Source organism: Lithobates pipiens, unplaced genomic scaffold (assembly GCF_037356315.1).
Source record: "Lithobates pipiens isolate NorthernLeopardFrog02 unplaced genomic scaffold, aLitPip1_a1.2 Scaffold_13, whole genome shotgun sequence".
In the NCBI taxonomy this organism is placed as follows: Eukaryota; Metazoa; Chordata; class Amphibia; order Anura; family Ranidae; genus Lithobates; species Lithobates pipiens.
Window position 1 is genome coordinate 473,709,245 of NW_027507718.1, and position 13,083 is coordinate 473,722,327.

Genomic DNA, 13,083 nt, shown 5'->3' on the forward strand with positions numbered 1-13,083 from the left:
GACCATAAATTCAGAGCTCAGCTGTGTGGGTCATGCCTTTAGCAATTATGCTTTCTGGCTATACTACGGACTACGACTACGGACTACATTTGTAACCAATTCCATACAACGCTATAAGTAAACAAATTATTCTTTATGTGTGAGAGGGTTTAAACTGGAATGCAAACGTCACATCTCTCTCGTTTTTAGCCTGGATTCACAAATTTTGCTCGATGCAAAAATTAAAAAACATCAAAACGCTTGTCAGCGAATCATGACACAAGGCCAGAAACATTATGATGTGTATAGACACTCAATAGAATGTCCTAAAAAGACACAATAACGCATGTTAGAGGAGTACCGAATGAACATTTTGGTGCTGAAACTGAAAATTCAGGATGCACTTGGCCAAACCCCCCCCCCCCCCCCCCAAAAAAAAATAAATAAATAATAATCTATTTTTTTTTATATAGAATTGTATTATATTTGACTTTTAATATAAGAACATGAATTTAAATGAATATGAATTTATTGTTGGCCATTATCAGCACCTTCAGCGCACGAAAAATGCACCCCTTTCTATGTTGGTCAGTGGTTCTCAACTTCTGTCCTCAGGGCCACTAACAGGCCAGGTTTTATGTATTACCTTGGGGAGATGCAGACTAGAATACTGCAATCACTGAGTAGCAAATTATATCACCTGTGATGTATTTCAGTTATCTTGCAAACCTGGCCTTTTAGTGAGGACAGAAATTGAGAACCACTGATGTGGGTCTTCACACTGGTCCGTTCTGCTTCCGTTGGTAAAAAAAAACAACACGCACCTCCCCGTGGAAAAGCATTGAAAACACAGCAAGAACACATCAATAACGCACCCATGTTATGTTTTTTATGCAGTTTTCAGTCACATGACCTATGAAACACTATAAGCACAGTAAAAATCGTGTGGCGTTTTCGGTGCCATTAGCGGAACCTTTTTCTCAAAATGCTGAAGACACCATTTTGAACCAATATGTTTTGGTGCATCTCCAATGTTAAACATGCATTTTGCTGCATTTCCATTAGGGCTGCAACTAACGGTTATTTTCATAATCGATTCATTGGGCCATTATTGTTTAGATTAATCGGATAATAACCTTAAAAGAAAGTGTGGTGTATAATTTAAAATGTAAAGTTTAACCACGTCAATACCAGGTACTTCTACACCTTCCTGCCCAAGCCAATTTTCAGCGCTGTTGCAATTTGAATGACAATTGTGCAGTCATGCTACACTGTACCCAAACACATTTTTTATCATTTTGTTCCCACAAATAGGAGCTTTCTTTTAATGGTATTTGATCACCTCTGCAATTTAAATTTTTTGCGCAACAAATAAAAAAAATGACTGAATATATATATAAAAAAAAAAATATATAAGTTTTTCTTTATAAAATTTGTATATAAGCAAGTCTTCTCCTTCAATGACAGGCACTGATAAGGCGGCACTGATGGGTACTTATGGGTGGCATTGCTGGTCATCACTTGTCTGATCTGCTGCATAATGTTGCCAGTCATTGGCCATTTGTGGGCACTGATTGGCATATTTTTGTATATGTGAATGGCCATGGGGTACCTATATGGCCATCCACATGTTGGGGGCTTCCTGGGTGGTTCTGGTGGCTTCCCTGGCAGTCCAGTGTGGGCATCCAAGGGTGCTGATGAACAATCAGCGCAGACCCCCCTCCCCCCGTCAGGAGAGCCGCCGATCTTCTCTCCTCTACTCGTGTCTGTCAGACGCCAGTGAGGAAGCGCCTATCAATGGCTCTTCCGGTTTAGATCGTGATCAGCCATGATTGGACACAGCTAATCACGTGGTAAAGAGTCTTCGCTGGAGGCTCTTTACCGAGATCTGTGTATCGGTTTGTCAGCCTGACACAGTGCACCACCGATCGCCACAATGCATGCCCCCACGGGCGCACGGTGGCTGTTATTCTGCTGGACGTCATATGACACCCAATCAGGACAGGCCGGGAAGTGGTTAAACAAAAGGACAATTTATTAAAAATCTATATGCAGTGGTAAACATGACCAACCATATGGTTAGGGACCAACATTTATAATTCATTCATATATACTACTGGAGGTTAAATCTGGTAATTATCAGACTCAGAGATCACATTTTTTAATTAGACCGCTTTCACACTGGGGTGCATGTAATGTGCCCTGCCTCCTACGTAATGTGCCCTGCCAACATGAAAAAGTTTACTTTAAATACCCATTACATCCAGTCTTTCAGCCTCCACCTTCTCTGGGCTCAGATTCTGATGTCCTCTGCACGGTCTTTAAAGTATTTTTTTTTTTTTAAAACAGACGTTATACTTGCCTGCTCTGTGTAATGATTTTGCACAGAGCAGCCCCGATTCTTCTCTTCTGGGTTCCCCCACCGATGCTTCTGGCTCCTCCTGCCTTCAAAGGACCCCAATAGCAAGAGCAAATTATAGTATAGAGTGCCCACATAGCAAGGTAAAAAAACTTCTCCCTTTAGACCCACTCACTTCCTGCCCAGGATGACATGTCAATGTGTGAGGAGCCTCATGGGACATGTTCTCAGGCACTTAGTGATGACATGTATGGATGGTGTACTGAGCTGTGTGCTGCACTGTATTTCCTGATATGTAAATAATGCATTCTGTATGCAGGCCAACTAATCGGCTGGCCGATGAATCAATTATGAAAATAGTTGACAACTATTTTCATAATTGATTAGTTGACGATCGATCAGATGTTTCAGACCTAATTTCCACTGATATTACGGTTATACTGTGGCAGGTTGGCTTGGCTGCACAAATCGCCTTAGGTGTACGTCGGGCTTGTACACGGAGACCTGTGGGCGAACAGGGTAATTCCATTACCCAGAGTTCCCCACACCACCTGCAAAAAATTAAAGGCATAAAAAACTTCTAGCAAGGTGAATGGTCTGCATCCTGCATATAATCCGGGATAGGTGGACTGGCTAAGGCTGGGTTCACACTGCTGCCGGATGCAGCTCGCAGCAGGGGTCCGGTGCATCCCTGTTCTTAGTTTCAGGTTCGATTTCAGCCTGAATTTTTGGTTGAATTCAGACGTGAAACGAACTAGAAGACTCACAGGACTCCTGTGCAATTTGCACCAGAGCTGCTCCACAGATGTGTGAACTGGCTCCATAGAGAGCCGGTCACAATCTCCTGACATGCGAACTGGATGCCGAGAAAGCCACATCCAATTCGCATAGGTGGGAACCCAGCCTAAAGCAGTCAGGAACAGCAGTTTTACTTACCTGATCTCCTGCAAGCCCTCTCCACACTGCTAGAGTGGTCCCGCAGCCTCTTCTCCCATATGTTCCAACAATGGCAGGTCCTCTGACATCATCAAGTACAATGCAAAACCCATAGCCCTGCAGTGGACACAGCCAGAGCGTGGCGGGGGCAGGAAGGAGGAAAGTGCCGGCTGCCAGGGGACCAGAGCAGCTGAGGGAGGAATTTATAAATCAGGCTGCAACCTTATAGGCAATCTGTCGCACTGCTTCTGTGTAGCATTGCCTGATGGCATGCTAGGAATACGTTTACAAAAAATGTAGGCCCCATGACCGTTTCAAATCGCATGACAAGTAGCACCCTATTGCCAGCTATGGAACCATTCACATCGCCACAACTCATGTCACAGTGATTAAGAAAAAAAAAAAAAAGTTTCCTGCAATACTTTTTACTGATTTTATTGTCACTTATCTACTGTGACTGTTAAAAGAAGTCCCAAGCTGCAATTAAATCAGCAGTGCAAATCACACTGATGTGCAGCTTTGAAATCGCACTGAAGTAGCATGATTTCAAAAGCAGCACCGGTGTGAACCAGGGCTAACATAGTTTTCAACTATATTCTAAAGTAAAAAGCACATCTACTGTATATCTAAAATACAATTTCCTTTGAACACCATTACACTTATAATGTATCATGTACATTTTATGCTTTAGACTTACCATGGACTGCAGTGCACTTGCATTACTTTCCACCCATTGTAGACCTGTTCCCAGACTTGCTCTCTTGGCCTTTGCTTGTATCAGTTTGTGTTTGGCACTGATGTACGCCAACTGAAGTCTCATCATTTCTTTACACTTGTCCTCAAGCGCCGGGTTATCACTGCCTTTTCCATCCAGCTGAACAAGCTGATAGTCATTCTCAGAACCCTCAATACATTTAGAAAGGCCCTCAAAGAAATGCTCTTTAGTAAAGAGAGTCAATGTGTTGGTGCTTTGTGCTTCACAAGATAAATATTTATCTAGGAGAACCTGGAAGAGGAAAATTGGTGATGTCGTCATAGAACCCATTTCCTGAGGAGCATAAAATGAGATCAACTTCTGAATTCCCTCAACCACTGTCTGGAGTTCATAGTTCAGCTTGTTACCTGAGACTAGTAGGTCATTCAGGGTTTTCTTTAATGATCTGGCCTCCTCGTCTTCCCTATCCTTGAATTTCAGACATGAGTGGACATTGGAGGATCTCATCATTTGAAGCTTGTTGCGCCTTTGTACATGCAGACTTCTAAGGTCTTTCAGGGATTGAATCTCTTCCTCAAGCTTAACAATGGGCACTTCTTCTCTTGCAGTGGCCTTTGAGCCAAGTGGTTTGAAAGTCTTCATCACCTCATCTAAAGCTTTTTCATCCAGGACATTTTTGCCAGAGTCCTTAATTTGATTAAAGGCCTGCAGTTTTTCATCAGACACCACATTTTGCTGTGTTACCGTACCACAAAACCAATCGAGGAATTTTTTGGCATCGGTAGCTTCAAACAACCAGTCAAAGTCTTCTCCTTCTAGCTTGGAGGCTTTAGGATAACCTAGCTTTTGCAAAGTCTGCACAAACCGATCCCCGGGATTCATGACTGTCAGGATAAGATTTCTGCAAATAAATAAAAAAAAATATTAAAAACCACAATCAGAATTAGAAGGGAGTCTCTTTTAGCCAGATAAATTGACGATTTTAGATTGCTAATAATGGGAGCGACAGCGTGCTGCCTCAGCTACAGAGGGATAGATTCCATAAAAGATAGACAGGCAGCCTCTCAGGGATGCCGCTGCTGTTGGTTTCAACAATTTCCCAGTGACAGTATCACAAGTAGCAGAGTCGCCCCTCTGAAATCAGCCTACATGTGTAGTTATTTCTCTACCTGTAACTGAATACTGCAGCCCTCCCCAGGACCCCCCTAGATCTGACCATGCTGCATTTGAGGGAGTGGGCTGCAAGTGGAAAATGAGGGCTGGTGAGCGTGGCCGTGGGGGGGCACAGCACAGCTGGCAGGCGAGGTTGAACAGGAGCCATTCTCCCAGCCAGGGGAAGACAGGAGAGGAAGAGTCGAGCTGGCTGATCAGAGAGCGGGGATTCCCCGCTGTAACAACTTTCATTTGAATTGCTGAGTTGCCGGTGCCACTCACCATCACATACAGCTCCGCCTCCTTGCCCAGGTCCACTCACATAACAGTCCCGCCTCCTCGCATTTGATAGACAGAACACCAGTCCAATGCCGGGAGGCAGGACTGTGTGACATGAGCAGTGTAGGGCAAGGAGGCGGGGCTGTATGCAATGATGAACGGCACCGGGTAACCAGCAATTCAAATGAAAACTGTTACAGCAGATCTCCACGCCTTGCGTCCAATAGACCCCTGGCAGCTGCTACATTCCCAGGACTAATCATTTTTCTCCCAGGTTCATCACTCCTATTCGAGACTGGAGCATTTGTTGTTGTCACATAAAGACTTATCTATGGTGGTGTCCACCTCCATTGGATGTCATCTTTCTCGAACCATGCACCGATACACCTGATACTATAGTGACCCAGACTCCTCCTTCATGGAGCCCGAATGAGTCTCTGCTGCAATCAGAGAAGACCCGCTCAGAGGTACTGGCAACACGCGGGAGTATTTCTCCATTAACAAAGTCTCAGTCGCCAACCCCCTGACGGTATTCTGACGGTATGGGACGGGAGAGAACACATTGTACAGACAAACTCCTTACCCAGATCCGTTCCCTAGAGTGCTCCCATAAAGCTAGTCTCGCACGTTCTTCCCACCAGGAACTCCTCAAAGCATGCAAAGAACTTTGCTCATTCTATTTCATAAAGCAAAATAAAAACTGGCCTGGACACACTGTACGATGTGCAAATTCCCCAATAAACCCGGTACGCTGCTGGCCAGAGCACTGCGATGTCCCCGTACCAAAAACATCATCTGATATGGCGGCGGATTTCCTTGTTCTATGAAGGCCTTTACAATTTAGACAGGCCACCTCCTGATGACCCAAACTCCGCTGGGGGATTTACCCCATGGTCATACCTAGCCACATCTGGCATGCCCTTTCTCCTGACCGCGGTTCAGGAGGAGCTGGAGGAACCTATTACAACAGCGGAGTTGGGTGTAGCGCTGGCAGGGGAAAGACCCACTGTGGTGTGGGAGCTACCGCCCGATGGCTCTCTTGAACACCGACCTAAAATTGTATGCCAAGATACTGGCCAATAGGATACGCTTACCGATGCCAAGCCTTATCCATAGGGACCAAGCGGGTTTCATACCACAACAGGAACACCATCAGGGTGGTAAACCTAATCCATGTGGCCAAGACATCAGGGTGACCCCTTTTCCTGCTGTCAACCAACGTGGAGAAGGCTTTTGACCATGTAGATTGGTCCTTTACACAGGCCACCCTGGAATACATCGGACTTCGTTCATCTGCGCTTAGCTGGATCAGGTCTGTTTACTCCCACCCTACAGATGCGGTCAAAGTCAACGAGACAAGGCCCAGCTACTTTAACATTCACAACGGTACACGACATGGCTAGCCCCTGTCCTTCGCTGATCTTTATACTCACTGGAGAACCTCTTTTTTACAGAATAAGGGTGAATTTAGCCATTATCGATTATCACAAATCTTCTGGGTCCCACAAAGTGGCTGCCTTAGCGGATGACCTAATTTTCTAACAGACCCACTGACCTCGCTCCCTAACCTACTTCACTCCATATAGGAGTACTGTTTCAAATTAACCTAAATCCTCCCTCCTTAACATGACAGTGGGCAAAGATATTGTCCGCCGCCTGCGTACAGAGTACCAACTACGGCGGGCGACCAACACGATTCCCTATTTGGAAGTCAACATTACCTCTGACCCTTCTGACCTGTATCAGGCAACCTTTGCCCCACTACTACTCCATCTCAAATGGACCTCCACCACTGGCATTCCCTTACTTAAAAGAGGAGTTTCCCTTAAGAACAAAAAATTAAAAGTCAGCAGCTACAAATACTACAGCTGCTAACTTTTAATAATCGGACACTTACCTGTCCCAGGGTCCAGCGATGCAGGGGAACAAAGCCCCGCTCGCCCCCCCCCCCTCCTCCGCGCAGTCATCTGGGACCTGTCACGTGTCCCAGATGACTAATAGGAGGGAGGGGGTGGAGCTGAGCCCTTCCTGCGCCACGGGGATGTTACGGGAAGCCTGGGCTCTGAGGACAGCACCTAAGAGCTCCTGACTCCCCACTAGGAAACAAATACTGGCAACATGTGGGAAGGAGCCTCCTTTTAAAGTTCGGTGGAAGTTTTGTTTCCTGTTGGCAAGTGGGAGGAGCCACTCTCAGGTGCTGTCCTGAAAGGTGTTTAGGGAAACACTGGATAGGCACATATTTAACCCTTTGATCACCCCAGCCAGTGCATATTTTTAGCACTGATCACTGTATTAGTGTCACTGGTCCCCACAAAGTATCAGGTTGTCCACTGCAGCCCCACGATAAGTTGCTGATCGCCGCCATTGCTAGTATAAAAATAAATAAATATCCCAAATGTTTATATATATATATTATATATATACACACACACACACACACACACACATATATATATATACATACACACACACCATGTGTGCCTAGCCGCTGGTTTTGTAACTTGTGTGCTGTTTTTACTAGGGGAACAGATCGAATTTATTCCCTGCTTTGCAGGAACACAGACTCCATCCCTTCCCACCTGTCAGAACGGAGATCTGCTTTGATTCTATAGACAGATAATCAGTGCGTTTTACACATGATCGGCAGGTGCCAGCGGACATCCAGTGCCCAGCACCCACAGATCGGCTTCTGCTGTGATTAAACACAGCAGAAGTGGGCTTGCAGCGGCACGTGCCCCCTAGGTGGAAGTGTGTTATACACACACACGCACAATTCTGCACAGGAGAGGCACCCTGTAGCAGTAAATCTGCTATGGGGCAGACAGCCAGTGGTTAAAATGGTTGTAATAAACCCTCACATATACCCAGTGAAGTGTCTGGCCTCAAGTGATACACATGTAGCGCCCTCTACTTTTGGGTAGGTGCTTAGTGGTGTTTGACAGTGTAGGATATAGACAGGTAAATTTAGCAAGGGTCCTACTCTTTTATAGGCCTAGTTGTTTATTTGGGGTAGAAGGGGGGGTGTGTGGCCGGTCACACTTTGGCTCAGGGCTTGGGCTCACATACCTCCTTTGCTTGACAGTAGATTTTGCTGGAAAGGGAGGATGGACCGAGACCTGAATGGTAGGAAACCCATGTGTGAGAATTGACCAATGGTTAATTTCTATGGTCATTGGGAGGTCTCTCATAAAAGGGGGGGGTCACATGCTCTGCGAGAGGAGCTCGAGGTCCAGAGGTTCAGAGAATCCGGAGCATCTGTGGGGAGGCTTGAAGGCCCGGGAGTTCAGGAGATCCCGGAGCCGGATGCGAGTCCAGGGATGCCGAAGTCTGGCCCCTGGAGAAGTCAGCATGTATCGCTGGAGTAAGACCGGGCGTCCCATGTGGGGGGGGGGGGGGGGGTTGGGGGATGTACCGGGTAGCATGGAGGAGGAAGGAACTAAGCGGAAGGTGAAAACTGGGAATCTACTTTCTGTGAGTAGAACATGGACTGTTGATTGGGAGAGAGCAAAAGGAATGCAAACCAGTAGGACTAAACCGTAACTTCATACTGTGTATTCAAGGACCACAGTATCAAGCACTTTTCCAGGACTGAGGGAAGTTTAACAACACAAGTCATGGAAATAGGCAGTGTGGCCTGTGACTTCGGGGTCAACATCCACAGCATTATTCAGAGCGATGCTTATCTGTCCATATTGGAAGTGCAACCAGAGATAGAAATTGGAACCAGGAAAGGATCGCTAGAAGGGATTTAACTAACAAATGCTACAGCTACTGATTAGTACCCTTTTGACTTAAAACTGGGGTCGGATGGAGCATCTCATATACTCTATTGCCTAGTGCACCGACTTATATCAAGAATAAAGCATTATAAAAGCCAGAGTTTGGACTGTTTGGTGATAACCAAGCCTCATTTTCAATCCGGGATTATTATAGCAACGAAGGCCAGCCTGTTCACCATTAGCACAGAGTCCCATGATAAGCACCGATTTTGACAGGTACTGATCCCACTTTTGTGCAAGATCACTGGCGGTCTCCAAGTATTTCTGACCCCTCCTTCTCCCCCGCTGCTTTCTGGGAAACACGTCCCAGAAAACAGCGTGACCATTCAGAAAAGCATAGCATGGCTCACGCATGCACAGTAGGAAACCGCTCGTGAAGCCTGAAGGCTTCGCTGTAGGTTTCCCTTAGTGAAGATGCTGGCTCTTGCACCCGAAGCCAACATCCCTGGACAGCTAAATGTTTTTATATTAAAAGTCATCAGCTATAGTAGTTGTAAAGTCAGAGCTGAAGTTACACTTTGCAGAGCTCAGTGAGGATAGCTCTGAGAGATGATTGGAAGGCAGATACATACCCTATCACACAGCTCACAGAACAGAGCTGAGGCGGCCAATAAGCTGGAGATTCCTCCAGTCACTATTTTTCTCTTGGCTTCATGAAAACTTGTCAGAAGTGAATCATGCTGGGTGTCTCAAATAAGATGTTTGATGCCCCCTTTGGGTTTGTATTGGTGAGTTACGCTGTTCTTACAAAACTCCATTAGCCAAGCTTTATTTGGCAGCTTGGCTATAATACAACTGCAAAACCTGTACAATATCTATGTAACTATTAGATTGTATCTGGCTATTTCTAGATGCTCTAAAACCTCCTGAAGAAGCAACTCATGTCGCAAAAAAACTTGTTGAGGAATCGTCTTCACTCGCATCAATCTGTCCCCATCCACCAGATGGGTTTTGAGCGTACAATTGTTAACCCCACTTTTTTTTGTGCACAACAATTCTCAACATGATTTGCTGCGATTGTATTTTTTGTAACTTCTCTAGAAAATGTATTTTAATATAAAATTACTTGTTTCAAATTACTGGGTACCGTGATTGTCCTTTCATCACCACAGGCGTTACAGGACATTTTTTTTTTTTGGAGTAGCTCATGGTAACTCGCCCTCTTGTTCCATTCATGCTGAGAGAGGAACGAAGCAGCGGATAGAAATGACACAGTGCTCTGAGTTGAGAGAAGCACTACACTATAGAGCAGGGATATGCAATTAGCGGACTTCAGCTGTTGCAAAACTACAAGTCCCATCAGGCCTCTGGGTGTCATGCTTGTGGCTGTCAGAGTCTTGCTATGCCTCATGGGACTTGTAGTTCTGCAACAGTTGGAGGTCCACTAATTGCAGATCCCTGCTATAGAGGGACATTCTTTGTTCTCATGTGTGAGGTTTACAACCACTTTAAGTCCTATTGGCCGCAGTGTGAGGCGGCGGATTGTGTCGTACTGTGCTGCAAAAAAGTAGCGAATGGCGTATTTTTTTTTACACTACAACTCAATGATGTGAAGCAACCAGGTGGTAGGAGACCGGGCATTTTATTCTACCTCAACTGGTATAACCAGCCAACACAGTCCTCCCGCGTTGCCTTCTTAGAGACACCCCCATGGGTCAGCCCAGTTATTGCATGCGCAAAATCACATGGTGCTGCAGCACTACACAGCGCAAATCTACAAAATGTTCGGGAACTTCTTCCGTCTTTCCCATTCAAATGAAGACTGCTGTACCTGCAATCGCACAAATGTGAACCCACACTGAGGGTCCGAGGGGCACAAATCAATGGCGGGCACTGATCACATGGAACCACCGCTATTGCAGAACGACTGAGTCTGCGCCTGGGGGTACCCGGCTCTGGTCAAATGATTCTACCATGCACCCAACCTGTACACACACTACACTCAGAGGAACCAGGCCCAACTTCCTGCACTCAGAAAACATCCCTCATCCATGGTAAAGGCACCAAGAGAGATGGCTCGTTGCCCATAGCAAACAAACTCCTCCTTTTTATCCGACAGGGTGGCCACAGGAGTCAGGCAGGTTGTTTATGGCAACAAGAACGTTTGCCCATCAGCTCCCCCGTTCTCTGTACATGACACGAGCCGTGCTGTCCTCAAACAGGTAATAACAAGGAAAGCACCTACTGTGACAGACACCCGCTTTGTGTTTTCCCGCTGCTCCTACCGTACGGGAAACGCCCTCTTCCCTACGTCACGTCTACGGATTCCACACCGCGACCAAAACTTCCCCGCACGGAGAAAATGCGCCCCAGAGCCACGCGCTTTAATCCCGCCCCTTCTAAATCACCAATCCGGGGAGAGGACTGTCGGGCTTGGCAAGGACACACCCACCCGGGCGGTGATTGGTTGTGGGCAGGGTGTGGGTGATCCTCTTTGCGGAGAACGTGAGCGAGCTAGTGCGCGCGTACGGTCATTTGAGGTGCTCAGCGCGTGCTTCCCGCCCTCCTCCTGAGGTGAAGTCAGTCAGTGAGGTGAATGGAGGGTGAGCGGAGTCAGAGGACTGTGTACAGAATACAGGGAGGAGAGGACTGCGTGTGTGTATATATATATATATATATATATATATATGTATATATATATATAGATAGATAGATAGTACAGGGAGGAGAGGACTGTGTGTATATATATATATATGTATATGTATAGTACAGTACAGGGAGGAGAGGACTGCATGTATATCCACTTAACCCCTAGAAGAATTTACCCCCTTTCTGACCAGAGCACTTTTTGCGATTGGGCACTTTGTCGCTTTAACTGACAATTGCGCGGTTGTGCGACGTTGTACCCAAACAAAATTGATGTGCTTTTTTCCCACAAATAGAGCTTTCTTTTGGTGGTATTTGATCACCCCTGCGTTTTTTTTATTTTTTGCGCTATAAACAAAAAAGAGTGACAATTTTGGAAAAAAAAACTTTTTTTTTTACTTTTTCCTATAATAAATGTCCCCAAAAATATATAAAAACCTACCTACCAGTGACATTTATACAGTAATCAGTGCATTTTTATAGCATGAATCGCTGTATAAATATCAATGGTCCCGAAATAGTGTTGAAAGTGTCCGATCTGTCTGCCGCAATGTCACAGTCATGATAAGAAAATCGCAGATCGCCTCCATTCTAGATTGTAAGCTCTAACGAACGGGGCACTCTGATCCTTCCTGTATTGATTTGTATTGTACGTGTACTGTCTGCCCTTATGTTGTAAAGTGCTGCATAAACTGTTGGCTCTACATAAATCCTGTGTAATAATAATAATTACTAGTAAAAAATAATAAAAATGCCATAAATCTCTCCCCTATTTTGAAGATGCTATAATTTTTGCGCAAACCAATCAATATACGCTTATTGCGATTGTTTTGTGTTTTTTTACCAAAAATATGTAGAATACATATTGACCTAAACTGAGGAAAATTTTTTTTTTTTTAAATTTGATATTTATTATAGCAAAATTAAAAAAATAAATTTTTAATTTTTTTTTAAAACTGATCACTTTTCTTTTTAGCGTAAGAAATAAAAACCACAGAGGTGATCAAATACCACCAAAATAAAGCTCTATTTGTGGAGGGAAAAATCATAAAAATTTAATTTGGGTACAATGTTGCATGACCGTGCAATTGTCATTCAAAGTGCGACATTGCTGAAAATTGGCCTGGGCAGGGAGGGGGTGAAAGTTCCCGGTATCGAAGTGGTTAAACCACTCAAGTGTTGCTTTAGTGGTGTGTTTGGGGTCATTGTCCTGCTGGAAGGTGAACCTCCGTCCTAGCCTCAAATCACACATAGAGATAGATGTACAGGTTTTGCTCAAGAATATCCCTGTATTTTAG

The 13,083-nt window shown here is 45.2% G+C and overlaps 1 protein-coding gene across 2 annotated transcripts in view; it reads right to left on the bottom strand.

Annotated features, from left to right (window-relative positions):
- HAUS3 (HAUS augmin like complex subunit 3) overlaps window positions 1-11,530 on the bottom strand; it is a 37,322-nt gene extending 25,792 nt beyond the window's left edge. The window contains exons 1-2 of one of the 2 annotated variants that reach the window (XM_077477915.1): window positions 11,385-11,530; window positions 3,972-4,890 (exon numbers count right to left, since the gene is read on the bottom strand). In XM_077477915.1, coding sequence (XP_077334041.1) covers window positions 3,972-4,871 — 900 coding nt within the window. In that variant the 5' untranslated portion in view covers window positions 4,872-4,890; window positions 11,385-11,530. The remainder of the gene's footprint in view (window positions 1-3,971; window positions 4,891-11,384) is intronic. The other variant, XM_077477916.1, reaches the window with a different exon arrangement.
- Between the last annotated feature and the right edge of the window lie 1,553 nt (window positions 11,531-13,083).